The following is an 18,505-nucleotide window of genomic DNA, read 5'->3' as shown; positions in this document are numbered from 1 at the left end:
ATTTTTTTTATAAAATTATGTTATTATTGTGGTAATGATTTCATGGTTTTATAGCATCAGATGAAGTGACAGTGTTCAGACAGACTCCCTTCATTTTCTGAAGATGCTTAGCATGCTCATCTTATCCTGTATTTTCAGTTTTACTGTCTTTTCAGTAAATGCATTCGTTTTTAAATAATATGATGATGAACAAATTGCATACTGCAGCCAATCATTCGACAGTCTCACCACTGAAAATGACAGTGTGCTGCATGATGCTGTTTGTGTATGTATGTTGTATGTGCTGCTGCATGGTGATGATGACTAACTCTGCGTTAGTGTTCTGTTGTTGCTCTGCTCACTCACTCAGGAGGTGGATGTGAATCTGCCACCAAAACAGCAGGAGGATCAGAGGAGGGTAGGTCATCCTGACCCCTGACCCCTGACCTCTGGAATTAACTTAACACTGCACTAACCACACACTTAAAACTGTAAACTGAAAAATGTACACACAATTTCTGAGAAAGACACAAATGTACCTGTGTAATCATAAAATAATATTGTGGAATAAGAATTTGTAGACTATAGCGCTGCGTGGTTTTAACTGGGGAGTTGGGTTAACTTAAATTAATGGACATGCTCAGTAATTTAAGTTCGAATGCACCACATTAGTCATTTTTTCGGATTCGGATTCCACAGAATCATTTTACCTTGCATAAACAAGCTGTAAAAATCACAAAACATCATCTCAGGTTATGTTAATCCTGCGCTAAACGAAATGTGGGTAAATATTCTGGCATATATTGTGGAAAAGGATTTTTTGTTGATTTTCTGATGTACATAAGAGTTAGGGGTGGGAATCGATTACTATCTCACGATTCGATTCGATTCCGATTTTGGGGGCCACGATTCGATTCAAAATCGATTTTTGATTCAAAACGATTTGAATTATAAAAATTTCTGCTTCTGGCTTATGAATCTTATTGAAAAAAAAACCCTCCATAATATACACTGGTCCTGGAGCAAGTAATGTGTTACAAAAACAATAAAATGTACAGGAATGTGGGTCCTCAGTGACAGAGGAATCACTGGGATATCACAATGACGTTAATGAACAATAAATAAATAATAAATAACACTGCTTTATTACCAGGCTACTAGCGGTGGTGTGTAGGTGACGCTGCTGGGCTGATGTGATGATAGCACTGGAGCACTAAAGTTCAGGAGCAGCTGCTGATTAACTAGTTAATTTAAGGTCGTTGTATTTCTTCAGAAAGGGGGCAGGAGGTGGAGAAATTAATTCATATGGTCCATTCCTTAATTCCTCTGTGATGAGGAGCTGAAATGAGCTCTGATTAGCTTATTGTTATTTTTCCGTTCCGCCTTAAATGCTGCAGCCCGCAGCCACCTGTAGCGTTATTTAAGGTGGAACTGGAAAGTTAGCTTGTTAGCTAGCTAACAGTTACTGAAACTAACTACTAGCGATCTTTTTTATGCTTGTTATGAAGCATTCTGCCATAAAACATTAAAACTACACGTTAATCTAAGGTAATATAGTGCTTGTTCTGCCATCTTACCGGTGATTCTCAAACACCTACTACGCTCTGTGTGGGTCTGGAAGACCTCGGTTTGAAGGGACAAGCGGGTTGCCAGGTCCAACAAAAATACCCAGCCCAAAATCAGTCCAAAACCCGCCCCTCAGAATCGATTTTGGGACATTTTAAATCGATTCTGAATCGTAGTAAATGAGAATCAAGATTCTTATGTGAATCGATTTTTTGGCACACCTCTAATAAGAGTATAAATTAATATTCATTTTACATTACCTTACATTTGGCAGATGCTTTTGTCCAAAGCGACTTACTTATTTTGCATGGCACAGATATGTTAGCTTGTCCAGGTCTATGGTAAACCTCAGATGTTAATCGATGTACAATTACAATGCTCAAATTGAGAAGATGAGCCAAAGACACCATGCTTTTCAGAGCTTTAGGCTACGTCATTGTGTGTCTTATGGCCTAAATTACGTGTTTTAAACATGTATCTGCTAATTTTCAGCATAAAAATTAATAATTGCTATGAGTAGGTTATGAGATTAGTTATCGTTATGAAGTTTTTGGAGATGACAGTGGTGTGTAAATTGAGTAGCTGCTCCCATCTCAGTCATTTATGCTGAGATTTCTTATCCTGTGCAAATCAGTTATCATTTTAGATATCCTCTAGTAAAAATACATTACCATATCTCCCCAGGTAATACTATTTTTTGTTACTTTAATAGATAGAGATTTAATATTGGGGAGTTAATTGATCTGTTTTACAAAGTGTTAGGGGTATTTGAAATTGTGACAAACAAAATATGTAAATAAAAAATAAACTTTAGTTTAAACTTTTAGAGATATAAATAGAATGTATTTTTAATTTCTTCTTTTTTAATAAAAAAAAGCTTATTAAAGAAACATATTTTTTGGATTTACATAAACCTATTAATCTTTAAGAACACAGAAATTCCCTTTATTCTACTTTACATATCTGATAAATTTGCTATCACAGGGAGAGGCTCTCAGACAGTTGCTGGTGAACCGGTATTATGGAAATTTCAGGAGTGGTGGGCGGAGAGACAGTCTGACAGCATTCACAAACTCCGCCCTTACACCTGTCAGTCCCAACAAAAACCAATCAGGTGAGTGCATGAAGATTTTTTTTCATGATAAAACTTTTGACGGCATCTCACAACATTTGCATTATTAATGTGAAGTGTGTTTATGTGTGTGTGTGTGTCTCCTAAATAGGGGCTCTGAGTCGGGCTGAAATGTCTCTAACAGAAGTGCAGTGTCACCTGGATCGAGAAGGAGCGTCTGACCTGGTTATTGATCTCATCATGAACACAAACAGTGACCGTGTCTTTCATGAGAGCATCTTATTAGCCATCGCCCTCCTGGAGGGTGGCAACACAACCATACAGGTCAGATCATACTTACACTGTTTCACTGCCACAGCTTTGTTTATGGGTTAAAAATGTATCTCATGGTGACCCATGGGAAAACACAGTTAACGTTGGTTGGTGTCAAAATATTTATCTGTCACTTTAATATCTTTAAAATAAGCAGAGACGACAATGGTTCATAATGGAAGGTAATGGATGAATTTTAAAGTAGTTTACTACATAGCTATACTCACGTTTCAGATTTCAGAATTGCAGTTCAACAAATTGTCATTGTAAGCCAGAGACTTGAAAATGATTATTATTGATTATAATTAACATTAAGTATTATTCTTATTTACTGATTTATAGAAATATTCCATAAAACGTGAGTCAGTTAGTTAATTGTTTGTAATGCTTTAAGCCACCTTGAATTTAAAACCATATTATAGTGAAAACTAATATCAAAACAATATTATCTCTTCATAAAGAGTTTAGCTTTATTTGTAGTAGGCATATATTTTTTAGGGCTGTCAACGTTAAAGCGTTAACATGCGCTGTTAATTTGCAATCAGTAATTAAGGCACCAAGTTTGACCACTACTTCCGCTGTAATCTGCCCCGCCCCCGCCAAACGCACTGATTCATTTTCTGGCTGAATGATTAAATGGGTCTTATGGTGTCCAGCAGTAACACTCCGGTTCAGACTTTCAGTTTTGACCCAGTCAGAGATCTCTCTCTCTCTCTCTCTCTCTCTCTTACTCATACAGGCACCCACGCGCACGCATGCACACACAAACACAGACCCGCACTCCTGCACTGCCCTGCTCCTCATCTCTGATATTTTTTACTCATCGAATTAAGCTCGAATTCAGAAATCCTAACAAACCAATTTATCATTTATTCTTTATTCCAGCACCCTATATTGAGTTTATCTCCCCTCAAACATACAAGTATATACTAGCATTTTAAGTGACACCACTAATATACATATAATTGCATTTTACATTTCTTACATTCTTTTATTTACATTTAAATATTAACTAAAAATTTACGTCTGAAGAAAAACTAATGTGATTAATCGTAGTTAATCACAGAATTGTGTAGTGAGTAATCGGAATAAATTTTTTAATCAATTGACACTAATGTTTTTTATTATTTATTTTGTAGCTGTGTAGGATACTTGGGTTTGAAAATGCTATGTAAATTAAATTAAAAATATTAATATATATATATATATATATATAAATATTTGTTTTTTTTTTCTTTGCCTTTTATTGCTACAGCGATCCTTTTTTAAACGTTTGACGGAGGACAAAAAGTCAGAGAAGTTCTTCCGAGTGTTTTATGACCGAATGAAAGCTGCCCAACTAGAGATCAAAGCCACGGTTACCGTCAACACCAGCGACCTCGGCAACAAGCGTCGTGATGACCACGGCTCGGACCGGGATACACCCCAGCGCAGGAGAGGTCAGCTGTGTGCATCGTAACCTATATATGTGTATGAATGTGGTGATGATGATGAGAAGCTGTGCAATGCTGTGTTACAGGATTGTGATGATTAAACACTAATCACTAATGATAAATATGACCTAAACTGTGGAGAAGTTGAATGTATTGTCTGTGTTTAGAAAAAGATTCAGTAGTCATGGTGACTGATGACGCACGAGAGCAGCTGTTGGAGGCGTCTGCAGTGACGAAGAAGGCGTACGGCTCGTACCGGCGCGATGCTGATCCTGAAGAGGCGTACGGTCATACAGATGGTGACAGAGGAGGGGGAGATAAAGGGGAGGAGCAGGGGGAGATGAGCCCTGTCATTCTCATCATGGAGCCAATTCTGCGCTTCTTACAGCTACTGTGTGAAAACCACAACAGAGACCTGCAGGTATTTACAGTTATCAAGTTAATTACTTTACCTACAAAAGACATGTATATTAAGTATTTATATTAAGTAAGAGACATTTTTTGTACTTAAGTATTGCAAGTAGTTTATTATAAAATGTCCTACTCAAGTATTGACAGTAAAAGTATAAGAATTGTGCAGTGTAGTTGTTACAGAAAGCAGTCAAAAGTGTAAAAATCATTATGCAGGCAGGGAGCAGAGCAAAAGGCAGAGCGGGAGCAGCTTGGACTTCTTATAAGATCAGCCTAATCGCTTGATTCAAAAGATCTCTAACATTTTTATAATTGTAATGAGTAATGATGCAGCATATGAAAAATATATCTGAGTAAAAAATAACGAAACTAATATGTAGTAAAGAAAAAGTGTAAAGAAGAGACAAAATAATACTCATTTAGCATTTTAGTACTGAAGTACAGTAGTGAGCTGTCAATACATTCGTGCTACATTTGTTACATTGTGTTCATGTTTAGGTTTAGATATTCTAATGTTAGTTTGTGTTAAATAAAACACTTTAAAAAGTTTCTCCAAAAATAGTAACCCTGCAGCTGGTGGAAAAGAACAGAGAGACCCTTTTCCACAGTGACCACAGTCAAAGAATGCTGCTTTGGGTGTAACAAATACAGTGCCCTTATTTATGCTTTAGACTGAAAAGATTTAAATTTAACATTAAAAGAGAGAAAAGAATCAACATTTCAGCTTTTATTTCCATATATGTACATTTGGATCTGATACACAGTTCATAAGAAAAATGGGTGGGTTCAGACAGAAGGTGCTATCTTCTCAACTGAGATCAGACCTAATATTCATATTTAAGTGTTGGCCTCACTGTTCTAATACTTATAGAGGGGACTTTATGAAAAATTCTGGCTCCTTAAACTATCTTAGAAGAGTTAATGTATGCAATTACACATCAGTGCCTTTTGCATTATAATGTCATATTTTTGTTTTAATACACACAGAATTTTCTGCGCTGCCAGAACAATAAGAACAACTACAACCTGGTGTGTGAGACGCTGCAGTTTCTGGACTGTATCTGTGGCAGCACAACAGGAGGTCTGGGCCTGCTGGGCCTTTATATTAACCAACACAACGTGGCTCTAATTAACCAGACTATTGAGAGCCTTACAGAGTACTGCCAGGGACCGTGCCATGACAACCAGGTACACATAACTGCATTTTTTTTGGTCCTTATTTATGGACAAGTTACATATAAGCAACCAGTGTTTATTTTATTCAATGTGTGTTTGCATGTGTTTCGGTAGAATTGCATTGCCACTCATGAATCTAATGGTATCGACATCATCATTGCTCTGATTCTGAACGACATCAATCCCCTTGGTAGAAAGAGGATGGACTTGGTGTTGGAACTAAAGGTAACATGTTTAAGCAACTCAAATATACAAGAAACCTTATTTCTAATATGTGTGGAGTATTGGGTATTTAACTGGGCTTAATACTTAGGTATGTCAGTGCCCAAAACACAAGATGTCATATCGGATCTTGTATCTTTTGTTTTGTAAGTCATGATCTGTTTGGAGTATAAATAGACCTGTAACATTTTCTCTTGTTTTGTATTCAGAATAATGCTTCCAAGCTGCTGTTGGCCATAATGGAGAGCCGCCATGACAGTGAGAATGCTGAGAGGATTCTGTACAACATGAGGCCCAAAGAGCTAGTGAGTAATGTGGCAGTTTTTTCTTTATTTATGTGAATAAATTAATAAATAAATGAATGCATGAAGTTTTACTTGTTGTATTGTCTTTCAAAAAAAAAAAAAGGATGCTGTATAATGAACATTTTACACAATTATTTACACTGAGCACCCATTACTCCCAACTGTACTCCCAGTAGTGCTATTTCACATTATATTCACACTCTTTTATTAATTGTTCACACAGCAGGGCAGTTTAGAGTTACTAATTCACCTGATTGAGGAAACCCACACAGACACAGGGAGAACATGGAAACTCCACTCAGATAGGGACTTGAACCCAGAACCCCAGTGCTATAAGTTAAATGTGTTAACCACCAAACCACTATGCCGCTCATTTTACTAGTAAATTCATTATGTTAAGCTTGTTTGTAAATTTTATGTGTATGTGTGTGTTTTTGTGCACCAGGTGGAGGTGATAAAGAAGGCCTATCAGCAGGGAGAGGCTGACTTTGATGAGGAGGAGGAGAACGGAGAGGATCATGCTGCCTCTCCACGCAATGTTGGGCACAATATCTACATTCTGGCTCATCAGGTACAAACAATCACACATATCTTCCACAGGTTAGATACAGGGGTTAGACAATGAAAGTGAAACACCTGTCATTTTAGTGTGGGAGGTTTCATGGCTAAATTGGAGCAGCCTGGTGGCCAATCTTCATTAATTGCACATTGCACCAGTAAGAGCAGAGTGTGAAGGTTCAATTAGCAGGGTAAGAGCACAGTTTTGCTCAAAATATTGCAATGTACACAACATTATGGGTGACATACCAGAGTTCAAAAGAGGACAAATTGTTGGGGCACGTCTTGCTGGCGCATCTGTGACCAAGACAGCAAGTCTTTGTGATGTATCAAGAGCCACGGTATCCAGGGTAATGTCAGCATACCACCAAGAACAGGATTAACTGTGGATGCAAGAGGAAGCTGTCTGAAAGGGATGTTCGGGTGCTAACCCGGATTGTATCCAAAAAACATAAACACACAGCTGCCCAAATTACAGCAGAATTCAATGTGCACCTCAACTCTCCTGTTTACACAAGAACTGTCCGTCGGGACAAAAAAATATTGTGGTCTAAAACCAGGTGTTTTAGTTTCATTGTCCAACCCCTGTACATACTATTGTTTGCATACTACACAAACAGCGATTTCAGTATTAGTTCAGGATTAGTTTCTCAGGGGGTTCTGGGGTAATTTTCTCTTTTATGGGGGTCCTCTGTGATTTTATTCCCATCCAGATTGACCATGTATGTGTTTTTCTCAGACGTGTCTGTGGTCCTTAATTGTAAGTGTAGCAATTTGTCCACTACAACCACTATAATTACATTTTGGGTGTGCGTTTCCACAGAGATCCACGTAAACACAACAGTGAGTGGAAATGGGGGGGCTACTGAATGCGATGTCACATGACCAAGAAAGCCTAAAAACTTACTGGTCCTACTGTTTTTCAATTGCAGTCCAGACGCAAGAGTTTTATCACTGAGTAGAAGTGTGAAATATTTTTCACAGATGTCCACCTGAGAAACTAATCCCATCCCAAAGGGCTATACACTTTTAAAGTTAAGTTTAGTCTTCTTACAGTTGGATTAAACACAATCAAAACCTTCACTACTATGTTCAGTCTTTTTCTTCTTTAATTCTTCAGCTGTCACGTCACAACAAGGAACTGCAGCTTCTGCTGAAACCAAGTGGAGAGGACCAGGCTGTGGAGTGCTACACTAAACACACCGCTCAGATAGAGGTGACACACTGATGTGGATGGTTACAGTATATTTTACATGCATAAAAATCACATTAACAACAGAATTATTCTAAATACAAGGACATTTAAAACAGTTTGTTCTGATTTTGATATAGTAACTTCTCTACAGCCCAGGGGAGGCTTTCTACTAGATTTTGGAGTACTGCTGTGAGGATTTGATTGCATTTAATGACAAGTGTTGTTAGAGAGATCAGGATGTTGGATGATATCCACCCTAGCTTATCCCCAAACTCCCCAACTCACCCCAGAACTACTGAATGGTGTTTCATCACTCCAGAAAACACAGTTCCACTGCTCCTCAGCTCAGTGCTAAGGGCTTTATGTCCCTCTAGGCCACACTTTTCATTAGGCAAGGTGTCAAAAGGTTCAAGCTGTATTTGTACATCTCTTTATGCAATGGGTGCAGCTTAAAGTAGCTAAATACATTCATTTAAAGCAGTGTCCACAAATATTTTGACATATACGATATTTGAATCAGAATGATTAATATACTATAATCATTTTGTATGATTTAGTTTTTCTGTGTATCTGCTTTTATGTGCAGATAGTCCGTCAGGATCGCACTATGGAGCAGATAGTATTTCCTGTGCCTCATATCTGCTCCTTTCTGACAAGTGAGTCGAAGCTGCGAGTTTACTACAGCACAGAGAGAGACGAGCAGGGCAGCAAGATCAACGACTTCTTCCTCAGAGCAGACGACCTCTATAATGAGATGAGGTGGCAGAAAAAACTACGAGGTACACTTTTTCGGACTAAAGTGTCTTTATCTAGCAGCAGACGTAGTCTAAATGTTAGAGAAGTTGGAAGTGGAAGTGGAGGCAGGGGTGGGATTGAAGGGGCAAGGAAAGAAACAGCACTTTCTTTTCTTTTTAAGCACCTAGCACTCTTTTAGCTAAGTTGACCTTAAAGGAGAAATCTGGTGTGAAATGGACTTGGAGTGTAGTGAAACATTATAACGAGTACAATTTTTTATCAAATAGCTCACCTTCGTTTGCCCCCAGCATTCTGAAATACAGCACTTTTAGCCGATGCTCCCAACAGCCTTACAATGCTATTGATAGGGGCATAGTGTTGCTCATGCAAAGAAATCACTATTTCTAATAATGCATGAATGAAATGTATAAATATTATAGAAATACCTTTAGCTGGACTTTTTGAATTTCCACAGAATTAAATGTTGCAATCTGTTCCTCTATCCTAACTATATGGTCGTGCTCATTAGTTGAATTATGGTGACCTAATTTCAAGATGTCTGTGGCTGGAAAACTACCTTAAGGTATTGTGTGTATTTACAGTGTTTTTAATAAGCTATCTTTTAAAGTTCTCAGTGCCTCTTTTTAAAGGTCAGGGCCCTCAGACTTCTACCAATGAAGTGTGGAACTACGTGAATGGTGTAAAAATTCTTTGCGATTCTGTGCATGGGTAACACTATGCTCCTATCGCTAGCATTGCAAGTCTGTTGAGAGCACCGGCTAAAAACACTGTATTTCGAAATGCAGGGGGTGAATGGAGCTGTACTCATTATATTATTATGTACTCATTATAATGTTTCACTACAGCCCAAGTCCATTTCACACCAGATTTCTCATTTAAAGCAAGGGACCAAACCCCCAATTGCTCCCAATGTGCTGAGATAGCTGCAGAAATGTGGAGGTGGGATGCTTTTTTATGGCTGTGTAATGGCTATTCAGTATGTTTCTCATTATAAATTTTGTGGAGTAGGTTTTGAGACTGTGGAAGACCTTCCACAGTCTAAATTATTTAGACTGTAAATAATTTAATTTAGCACTCTTTGGTAACAATTAGATTGATGCTTGTGTTACAGTAATCTTTCATAAGGTAATTAGGAACAAATCATGCTGCTGTAGATATGAAGTGTAAAGGAATTATCCCTTGGGGTTCAAACCTTTATTAAATTGTTAATGGCAGTAATGGGATACATAACCCCAAGACCTTTCGCTTGTTATGTGTTTCAGCCCAGCCGGTGTTGTACTGGTGCAGCAGGAATATGTCCTTCTGGAGCAATGTCTCCTTTAACTTGGCCGTGCTCATAAATGTATTGGTGGCGTTTTTTTACCCTCTGGACAGTGTGAGGGACAGTGAGTATTACAACCAGAATTACAGTCTCTGACACCTAAACCTTCCATCCTTTTGTGATACTAATCTTGATCTATACCTGCATGCTTATATTTCAGGTACACTGGAGCCATCTCTCTCTCTGCTGCTATGGGTGTGTGTTTTGGGCTCACTGGGTTTTGTGGTTCTGTTGCCCAGTCCAAACGCAGTGCGAATTCTGGTCATCTCCTCTGTTCTACGACTCGGCTTTTCCTTAGGCCTTCAGCATATGCTCTCTCTGCTAGGAGCTTTTAATGTAAGTTACAGACGTACCTATATGTTACCTATATACCAGTAAGCTATATTATACAGGGTATATCAAAGTACATTTTACCAACAAACTTGATATTATTTTATACAAGAAGGGTAAGAGGGAAGATTTAAGCAGGCAGAGAAAATAATCACCAGGTTGTAGCACATGTAAATACTATAACAAAAAAAAAAAAATAGTGCAAACGGATATTGTAACATAATGTGCCACAGTTAATAATTAAATATTATTATATTGGCCATTCCTAGTTTAACCCTTAGAAATATGGTTGCTATTGTCATCCTTTTGTATATTTGTTTCACATTGCCATCGCCAGTGTGCCTTATAATCTGGTGTGCCTTATGTAGGTTATGAATTCTACCAGTCGGGTTGTAAGAAGCAGTAAAGCCACTCTGCTGAAGAGCAGCGTTATAAAAAAGATTTAGTCAAGTTTCTCCAGCACCAAATCTGGAGCAGCATTAGCATTAGACGCTATTCGCAGTGCTATTTTTTTGCCATTTAAAGGTGAGTATATCAGACTGTAGCCTGTGTGTTTACTGTGTTAAAACAAGCTACATGAGACTGATAGCTAAAATTGCCCTGGCATAGCGGAACATTCAGGGTTCCTCAGTGTAGTGCTGTCGGGCGGCATTTACTAGCACTAAGCACTGCTTACCGCGGCTAGCACTGCTACTAACTGCGCTAAAATACTGGAAATCTAAGCTTACTGTGAATAAATGGAAGTGTTTTTTTCACCCAAATAAACAGTTTTCAGGAGAGAAATCTGTGTAGATTAACATGTTTTTTTATTTATTTATTTAAGAATTACAGTTTTGTTTACTTAGGCGTCCCTGGTGACGAAACCTGCTGAATTAGAAGGGAAACATGGCAACACCACTGTTCCTTACTATTTTCGCTTAAAATGTGCCTTATAATCTAGTGGGCCAAAAAATAATGTTCATTGACAGTGTGCCTTATAATACATAAAATACGGTACATATGTGACCTACTATTAAGAAACAGTTAGAGTACATTTATTAATATTACTAAAACACAGCTAAAACAAGTATGTTTTTTTTTCTCTTTCTGTCTGTTGTGTTTAGGTGTGTAATAAGATTGTGTTCCTGCTAAGTTTTGTTGGTAACCGAGGGACGTTTACGCGAGGATACAGAGCGATGGTTATGGACAGAGAGTTCCTGTTCCACTTACTTTATCTCCTCATCTGTACACTGGGGCTCTGTGGACACGTCTTCTTCTACAGCTTACTGGTGCTTTTCTATAAATCTTCAATATTCCAAATTAAATCAAGACTCAGATTCAGTGGCATATAAATATACATTCATAATGCTTTGCTATCTAACAACAGCCAAGATGTGCTGCTAAAGTAACAAACAGAATGTAAGCTTTGCATTAGCTTTGCATCTTGTAACCTGTGTTTTGTGGTGTTCTGTGAACAGCTGTTTGACCTCGTGAACAGAGAGGAAACTCTGCTGAATGTGATTAAGAGTGTAACGCGTAATGGCCGCTCCATCGTGCTGACGGCTGTACTGGGGCTCATTTTGGTCTACCTCTTCTCCATCGTGGGATACATCTTCTTTAAAGATGATTTCATCCTGGAAGTGAATCGCATTCCCAACAGCACCCTGGGTATTAAACGTTCTCTCACTCACACATAATCAACACTAATTTAACAGTCTAGTAAAACTTTTTAATGCTGTTAAGGGCTCAGTAACATTCATAGGCTAATTCTATGAACAGTAACAATTAATAAGTGCTCTTAAGGTTTCTGATGCTCCCTCGTAATTTTAAAGGGGGCACGAAACCCCACGATTTTTGCTGACTCTATCCTCAGCTCAAATTTGAAAAAGGCTAAAATATGGGAGGGGTAGTTTGGAAGGGGCACTTGGTGATGTATGGGTTTAGAGGCAGGGCAGGAAGGAGAGCTGATTGGCTGAGCTGCAGCAGCAGCAGAGTGCATCTGCATATTGTGATGTGTTTGCGTACCAAAGTATTTGGACACATTATCCTCGCCTATAACAGAGATAAACCTGTGAGGGAGCTGCAAAGGCGGAAATTACCACAATAAATGCATTTTATAAAGGTTATGAAATTTTAAGCAGGACTGGTATGTTTTATTACTTTAGAGGAAAACATTTCAACTATTAATTAAAATGAACAGGAAATAACATCTAAATAGGGAGATATAATATCTTTATTGTTCACACTGAAGGCTTGGTGTGTTGTTAACTGCACTATTTAACTTTGGTAAAGTGGGCTTCTCACACAGTGCTGCATTAAAAATCCTCAGCAGTTTGACTTCTGTATTTTTTACTGTTGTGTTTCTGTATGCATGCTACAGAGGAAGGGGTGAATCTGGCCAATAGCTTCCTGTCTGAGGGAACGTGCAGTGTAGAGAACGGGACTTGTGTCTCTGTCGGTGAAGAAGAAGGTAAGCAGTAAACAATTATTATTAAAGTATGAAATAAATACTAGACTGTAGTTAACGAGGAAATATTAATGTGTGTGTATTCGGTATGTTATGTCCCTTTGTGTGTGCAGATGATGTTGAAAGAGCGTGTGATTCTCTGTGGATGTGTATGATTACTGTACTGAGTCATGGTCTCAGGAGTGGAGGAGGAGTCGGGGACGTGTTACGCAAGCCTTCAAAAGAGGTATGCTCATTCACACGCTGGTGGACAATGTTATATTTATATGGTTTGTGACAGTTTTGTGAGCATTGTGTACAGTTTTGTATTGTACATCTCCTTGAAATCTTTGATAATGGTGCTGCTGATATTTGGATAAACGTAACATCCTTTTTTGATTTTTGCCTTTTCCAAATTTTAATTTTTGGATGTTATCAGTTTAAAGTGTTTCAAAAATGACATCTGCATATTTCGTTGAACAGATATTTAAAAATGCTTTCAAGTGGTATAAATATGTAAAGTCTTACAGTTATCGTGAGAGTTGGAGTTGGAATTATAACATTGTCAAAAGATATCGCTCCCAAGATACAGGTTTTTGCAGTATATACATCCCCTAATAAAACAAATATTTTGCTGTCTGTTTTATGTTACTAAAATATACAGCTCTGAAAAAATTAAGAGACCACTTCAGTTTCTGAATCAGTTTTTTTAAGATTTAGTTTTTTTTTTAGGTATATGTTTGAGCAAAATTAACATTGTTGTTTCATTCTATAAAATACAGACAACATTGCACCCAAATAGAGAGCATTTATTTAAAAAATGAGAAATGGCTGAAATAACAAAAAAAGATGCAGTGCTTTCAGACCTCAAACAATGCAACGAAAACAAGTTCATATTCATAAAGTTTTAAACGTTTAATCAATCAATAAATCAATATTTGGTGAAATAACCCTGGTTTTTAATGTATCTTGGCATGTTCTCCACCACCAGTCTTACACACTGCTTTTGTATAACGTTATGCCTTTACTCCTGGTGCAAAAAATCAAGCGGTTCATTTTGGTTTGATGACTTGTGATCATCCATCTTCCTCTTGATTATATTTCAGAGGTTTTCAATTTGGTAAAATCAAAGAAACTCATCATTTTTAAGTGATCTCTTACTTTTTTCAGAGCTGTATATTATATAATATAAATTGCAAAAAAGGTTTGTTTACAGTTTTTGAGTCACAAGCTAGTTACATTTTGGATCAGCAAAATGTGACAGTTGTTTAATCTGTTGTTTTTTTAAAGTTGTTTTTTTGCTTCATATGTATGAGTCACTTTTACTTTGACACAGTTGTTATGTTTGTTTGTGTTAGTGACTTATATTTTGGCACTGCCTGTTTGTGATACAGTGGTTGTGTTTTTTGTACTCAGCCTGTGTTATTATTTAAATCTCAAACCTCACAATAAATTATCTCTGCTCTCCACTCACACCAGAGTGATGTCACTGCAGATGTGTAGCTGATGAGTAATTTGTGATCTGTCACACCACTACCAAAAACATAATAAACATATTATTGAATCGTGCTATTACAGTTTTTTGCCATACTGGGCATGTATTAAAGAGAATGCTGTAGTGTTAGTAATACATTATGATTGTGTGTGTGTGTGTGACTGTGTGTGACTGTGAGTGTAGGAGCCTCTGTTTGCAGCGAGGGTGATATATGACCTACTGTTCTTCTTCCTGGTCATCATCATTGTGCTGAATCTGATCTTTGGTGTCATCATTGACACTTTTGCTGACTTGAGGAGTGAGAAACAGAGGAAAGAGGAGGTGCTGAAAACAACCTGCTTTATATGCGGTGAGAATTCACACACAAGCATATAAACTGAATCACTCCAGGTGCTTTTCCACAGCGGACAGTGCGACATATAAAACGTGTGTGAAAATAATACATCAATAATGTTCTTATCATATTCAGTTGATGTGCTGTAGCTGATTCAGTTTTTTATATATTTTAAGTAGTAAATAATGTTCCGCTTCCTAACATTTCTCTTTTATGAAAATTTGTGGTAAATACATTTATTTTGTGTAGTTTATTTTTAAGTTTCATGCAGGGTTTGTAAGGTCATAAAAAATAGGAAAAGTCATGGACTCTGAAAATAGCTTTTTCCAGGCCTGGCTAAGATTTGGAAGAATAAAAATACTCAGAAAGTTTTGGAAAAGTCATGAAAATTTGGTCTACAAATTTTAGTGTTTCAGTTTATCGATGGTGAAAATCTATTTTGAGCTAAAAAATATGTCAGCTCAGAGTTAAATCAGTAATGTAGCCCTACACAATGGAGCTCTCAGGATCTGACACATTTTATTATTAAAGATTGTGTCAACATTTTATCTGATTCATTTTAGGCCTACTATAATCAATTTTAATTATAGTTTTAGTTGATTTTTGGTTTTATTGTCATTGTCTGCGCTGATGTTTTAAAAATTCGTATGGTCCTGAAAATTTGCCTTGAAGGCATGGAGAAGACATTAAAATTTATTGGTTAAAAAAATGTATAAGACCTGTTCCTGTGTTAATATCACATGTATCTCTAAGTATTCTTAAAAATATTTAAATGTTTGTGTTTTGATCAAATGAATATATTTTAGGTATACTATTTAGGTACATATATATATTTTGTGTCATGTTTCTGCAGGTTTGGAGAGAGATAAGTTTGATAATAAAACAGTGACGTTTGAAGAGCATATCAAAGAGGAGCACAACCTGTGGCATTACCTGTACTTCATCGTGCTGGTCAGAGTCAAAGACTCCACTGAGTACACTGGTCCTGAGAGCTACGTGGCTCAGATGATCAAGGTGAGTAAAATAAGTCATTGAGTCTACAGGAAGCAACAAAATGAATAAAACATTTAAAAAAAAACAAGATTTTTATATATATTCATATTATTTCTGTCACAGTGCAGTGTGTGTTCCCTCACAAATATTGCACCACAAAGTCTTATTAGACTCAGCACACTAATGTACTCAATATACTTGTTTTACATATTTAATTGTATTTGCATGTTTTAAAGTGGCAGTCGGTAAGTTTTGGGAAAGTATATTTAAAGGCTGCTTTGTGGTGCAGAGTCATTTTAAAGTAAATAAATCTGGTGATTTTAGCGAGGACTCTCTTTTAGCTCAGTTTTTCTTCAGCTCTAAATCTGGGTTTCTTTGTTTTTTTTTCTAACGTTGCAATAATGAGCAGATTAAGACTGAGTTTGCTGTTCTGATCTCTCCATGTGTACAGTAGCACTTGTAGCACTATTAGCAGCACTATGCTTGGTCAGGTAACCAGAGAAGGCTGATGCAAATTTATGTAATTTATTATAATATTTTGTCCCGTCCCAAATTGAAAGCAGTATTATTTCTATAATACTGCTTTCAATTTAAAAGAAAAAAAATCTTAAGGACTGCTGCTTTAAATGAAAAAACACTGTACACTTATGTATGTTTGTCATTTTTGTGGCTGGTAACTGGATTGAGTCCTAAAAAGCCATTAGCCATTTGCATTACACTTGGTAGTCAAAATCCAATTAATGTGTGGAACAAAATCTGCAGATTTACGTATTACACAGCAGTTATTACTGGTGTCTTAGTTGTACTGGAAGGAGTTTTGGTTGTTGAAGTTGTTTTAGAGAGCTGGTTGTGTTTACACTGCTATTACATGGTTCTAATGTGTCTTAGACCTCTTGAAGTGGTTTGATAGATCAGATTTTTAGTTTTATCTGTTTTAAATTAGATATGCACCGATTCCACTTTTTCCTTACCGATACCAGCTTTTCTGGTATCTGCCGATACAGAGTACCGATACTGATACCAACTATCTTATCCTGAATAAAATATAATAACCTGATTGGCTGCTCTGCAGTTTCCGCCTTTTTTTTTAAAGCTCTGTTAAGATGATTGGCTGCAGTAGATAATGATTGACACAGAGCTCCTGTTGTCGAAAATGTTTCAATTTAACATATAATGATCAAAATATGGTAAAAACCAGGAAAGGTTTTAGACGCTTTTCAGATTTTCTATTTAAAATTTTTATTACAAGATATTGTGCACTGCGTTTCTTTAAGATACCCAATGCCGATACCGATACTGTGTGTAAGTGCCAGTATCGGCGCCAATACTGATACGGTATCGGTGCAACCCTATTTTAAATGCATCTTGGCTGTGTTTTCACATACATTTTTTGTGTTTTGACCTTATGTAATCCTGATACTTAAGACACATGCAGTGACCAGGTGTAAACAGGCCAGATATGTTGTGTTTATAGGGAAGCAATATGCTCTTAATTTAAACAATAGGTCCTCGAAGAGTAACTCTCTTTTCACAGGAACACAATCTGGACTGGTTCCCACGAATGCGAGCGATGTCTCTGGTGAGCAGTGATGGAGAAGGGGAGCAGAACGAGTTGCGTTGTCTGCAGGAGAAACTCGAGTCCACCATGAGGCTCGTCTCCAACCTCACCAATCAGCTCACTGAGCTCAAAGAGCAGGTGTGTGCCTGTATTTGTGTCTGTGTGTGTGTGTCTGTATGTACAAAAATATATGTTCAGACTCTTTATGATTTCTTTTCTACTACTATTGTAGATGACTGAACAGAGGAAGCATAAGCAGCGGATCGGACTACTGGGGAACCCCGCCCACCTCAATATTAACCCACAGCAGCCTGCCTGAGTGGAAAGGGTCAGTTCAACAGGAAGATTAATGTGTGTGTGCTTGTGCGTGAGAGAAGACAGAAAGAAAGATTTAATCATATATCAGATGCAGCCTTAAATAATGGAGTGATTTGAGGGAACGTAATGCAGTCTACATTTTTCTAAATGAGAAAACTGTCTTCCATGCTTATGCCTATACAGCCCAGTCTGCCTAAGTCACCCAAGTGCCATAAAAAAGCCTCTAAATGAAGGAATCTCCGGTGCCAGAGGCTTAACCCACACTGATAATGGAAACCACTGACCACTTAAAACATATGCCTCTACAGAATGTTCATATTTTATTCGCATTTGATACTCGACTTCACTGGTACGTTCATGGATTGACTAACTGGGCACTAAAGTTATATATTTTCCCACTGTTATATTGTGTGTAGCATGAATTTCTCAGATATACAACTACTTTGTCAATAGACATCACTCACAGAGAGTCTTTGCACTGTTTATAACTAGTATTATGAGATGCTTTCACGAGTGTCCAGTTGTTGTCAATAACTGTGGGTACATCTCTATTTTTCCCTGACCCTGTCAGGTAGGATTTGCTTTGAGATTTTTGTAGGTTTTTATATGTATGCACATAAAAATCTGTTTTAAGAATGACTTCTGTATTTTTGCTGCCATGCAATGTTGTAAGAAAACCAAAGATATTTCTTCACTACAGAATTTTACATTTACCTAGATTTTGTTTGACCTAATATTAAAAACTT

The 18,505-nt window shown here is 37.3% G+C and overlaps 1 protein-coding gene across 4 annotated transcripts in view; it reads left to right on the top strand.

Annotated features, from left to right (window-relative positions):
- Nucleotides 1-18,395, top strand: part of itpr1a (inositol 1,4,5-trisphosphate receptor, type 1a) — a 59,772-nt gene extending 41,377 nt beyond the window's left edge. For 3 of the 4 annotated variants that reach the window (XM_022675765.2, XM_022675764.2, XM_022675763.2), the window contains 21 exons: nucleotides 350-397; nucleotides 2,530-2,659; nucleotides 2,769-2,941; nucleotides 4,185-4,368; nucleotides 4,530-4,783; nucleotides 5,761-5,961; nucleotides 6,064-6,174; nucleotides 6,381-6,476; nucleotides 6,922-7,047; nucleotides 8,155-8,250; nucleotides 8,816-9,008; nucleotides 10,248-10,370; nucleotides 10,467-10,642; nucleotides 11,740-11,904; nucleotides 12,094-12,283; nucleotides 12,996-13,085; nucleotides 13,196-13,308; nucleotides 14,740-14,905; nucleotides 15,744-15,904; nucleotides 17,418-17,579; nucleotides 17,674-18,395. In XM_022675765.2, coding sequence (XP_022531486.2) covers nucleotides 350-397; nucleotides 2,530-2,659; nucleotides 2,769-2,941; nucleotides 4,185-4,368; nucleotides 4,530-4,783; nucleotides 5,761-5,961; nucleotides 6,064-6,174; nucleotides 6,381-6,476; nucleotides 6,922-7,047; nucleotides 8,155-8,250; nucleotides 8,816-9,008; nucleotides 10,248-10,370; nucleotides 10,467-10,642; nucleotides 11,740-11,904; nucleotides 12,094-12,283; nucleotides 12,996-13,085; nucleotides 13,196-13,308; nucleotides 14,740-14,905; nucleotides 15,744-15,904; nucleotides 17,418-17,579; nucleotides 17,674-17,760 — 3,045 coding nt within the window. In that variant the 3' untranslated portion in view covers nucleotides 17,761-18,395. The remainder of the gene's footprint in view (nucleotides 1-349; nucleotides 398-2,529; nucleotides 2,660-2,768; nucleotides 2,942-4,184; nucleotides 4,369-4,529; nucleotides 4,784-5,760; nucleotides 5,962-6,063; nucleotides 6,175-6,380; nucleotides 6,477-6,921; nucleotides 7,048-8,154; nucleotides 8,251-8,815; nucleotides 9,009-10,247; nucleotides 10,371-10,466; nucleotides 10,643-11,739; nucleotides 11,905-12,093; nucleotides 12,284-12,995; nucleotides 13,086-13,195; nucleotides 13,309-14,739; nucleotides 14,906-15,743; nucleotides 15,905-17,417; nucleotides 17,580-17,673) is intronic. The other variant, XM_022675766.2, reaches the window with a different exon arrangement.
- The last annotated feature ends 110 nt before the right edge of the window (nucleotides 18,396-18,505 follow it).

This window comes from Astyanax mexicanus, chromosome 5 (assembly GCF_023375975.1).
Source record: "Astyanax mexicanus isolate ESR-SI-001 chromosome 5, AstMex3_surface, whole genome shotgun sequence".
Classification (NCBI taxonomy): Eukaryota; Metazoa; Chordata; class Actinopteri; order Characiformes; family Acestrorhamphidae; genus Astyanax; species Astyanax mexicanus.
This window is presented reverse-complemented; position numbering and strand designations above follow the sequence as displayed.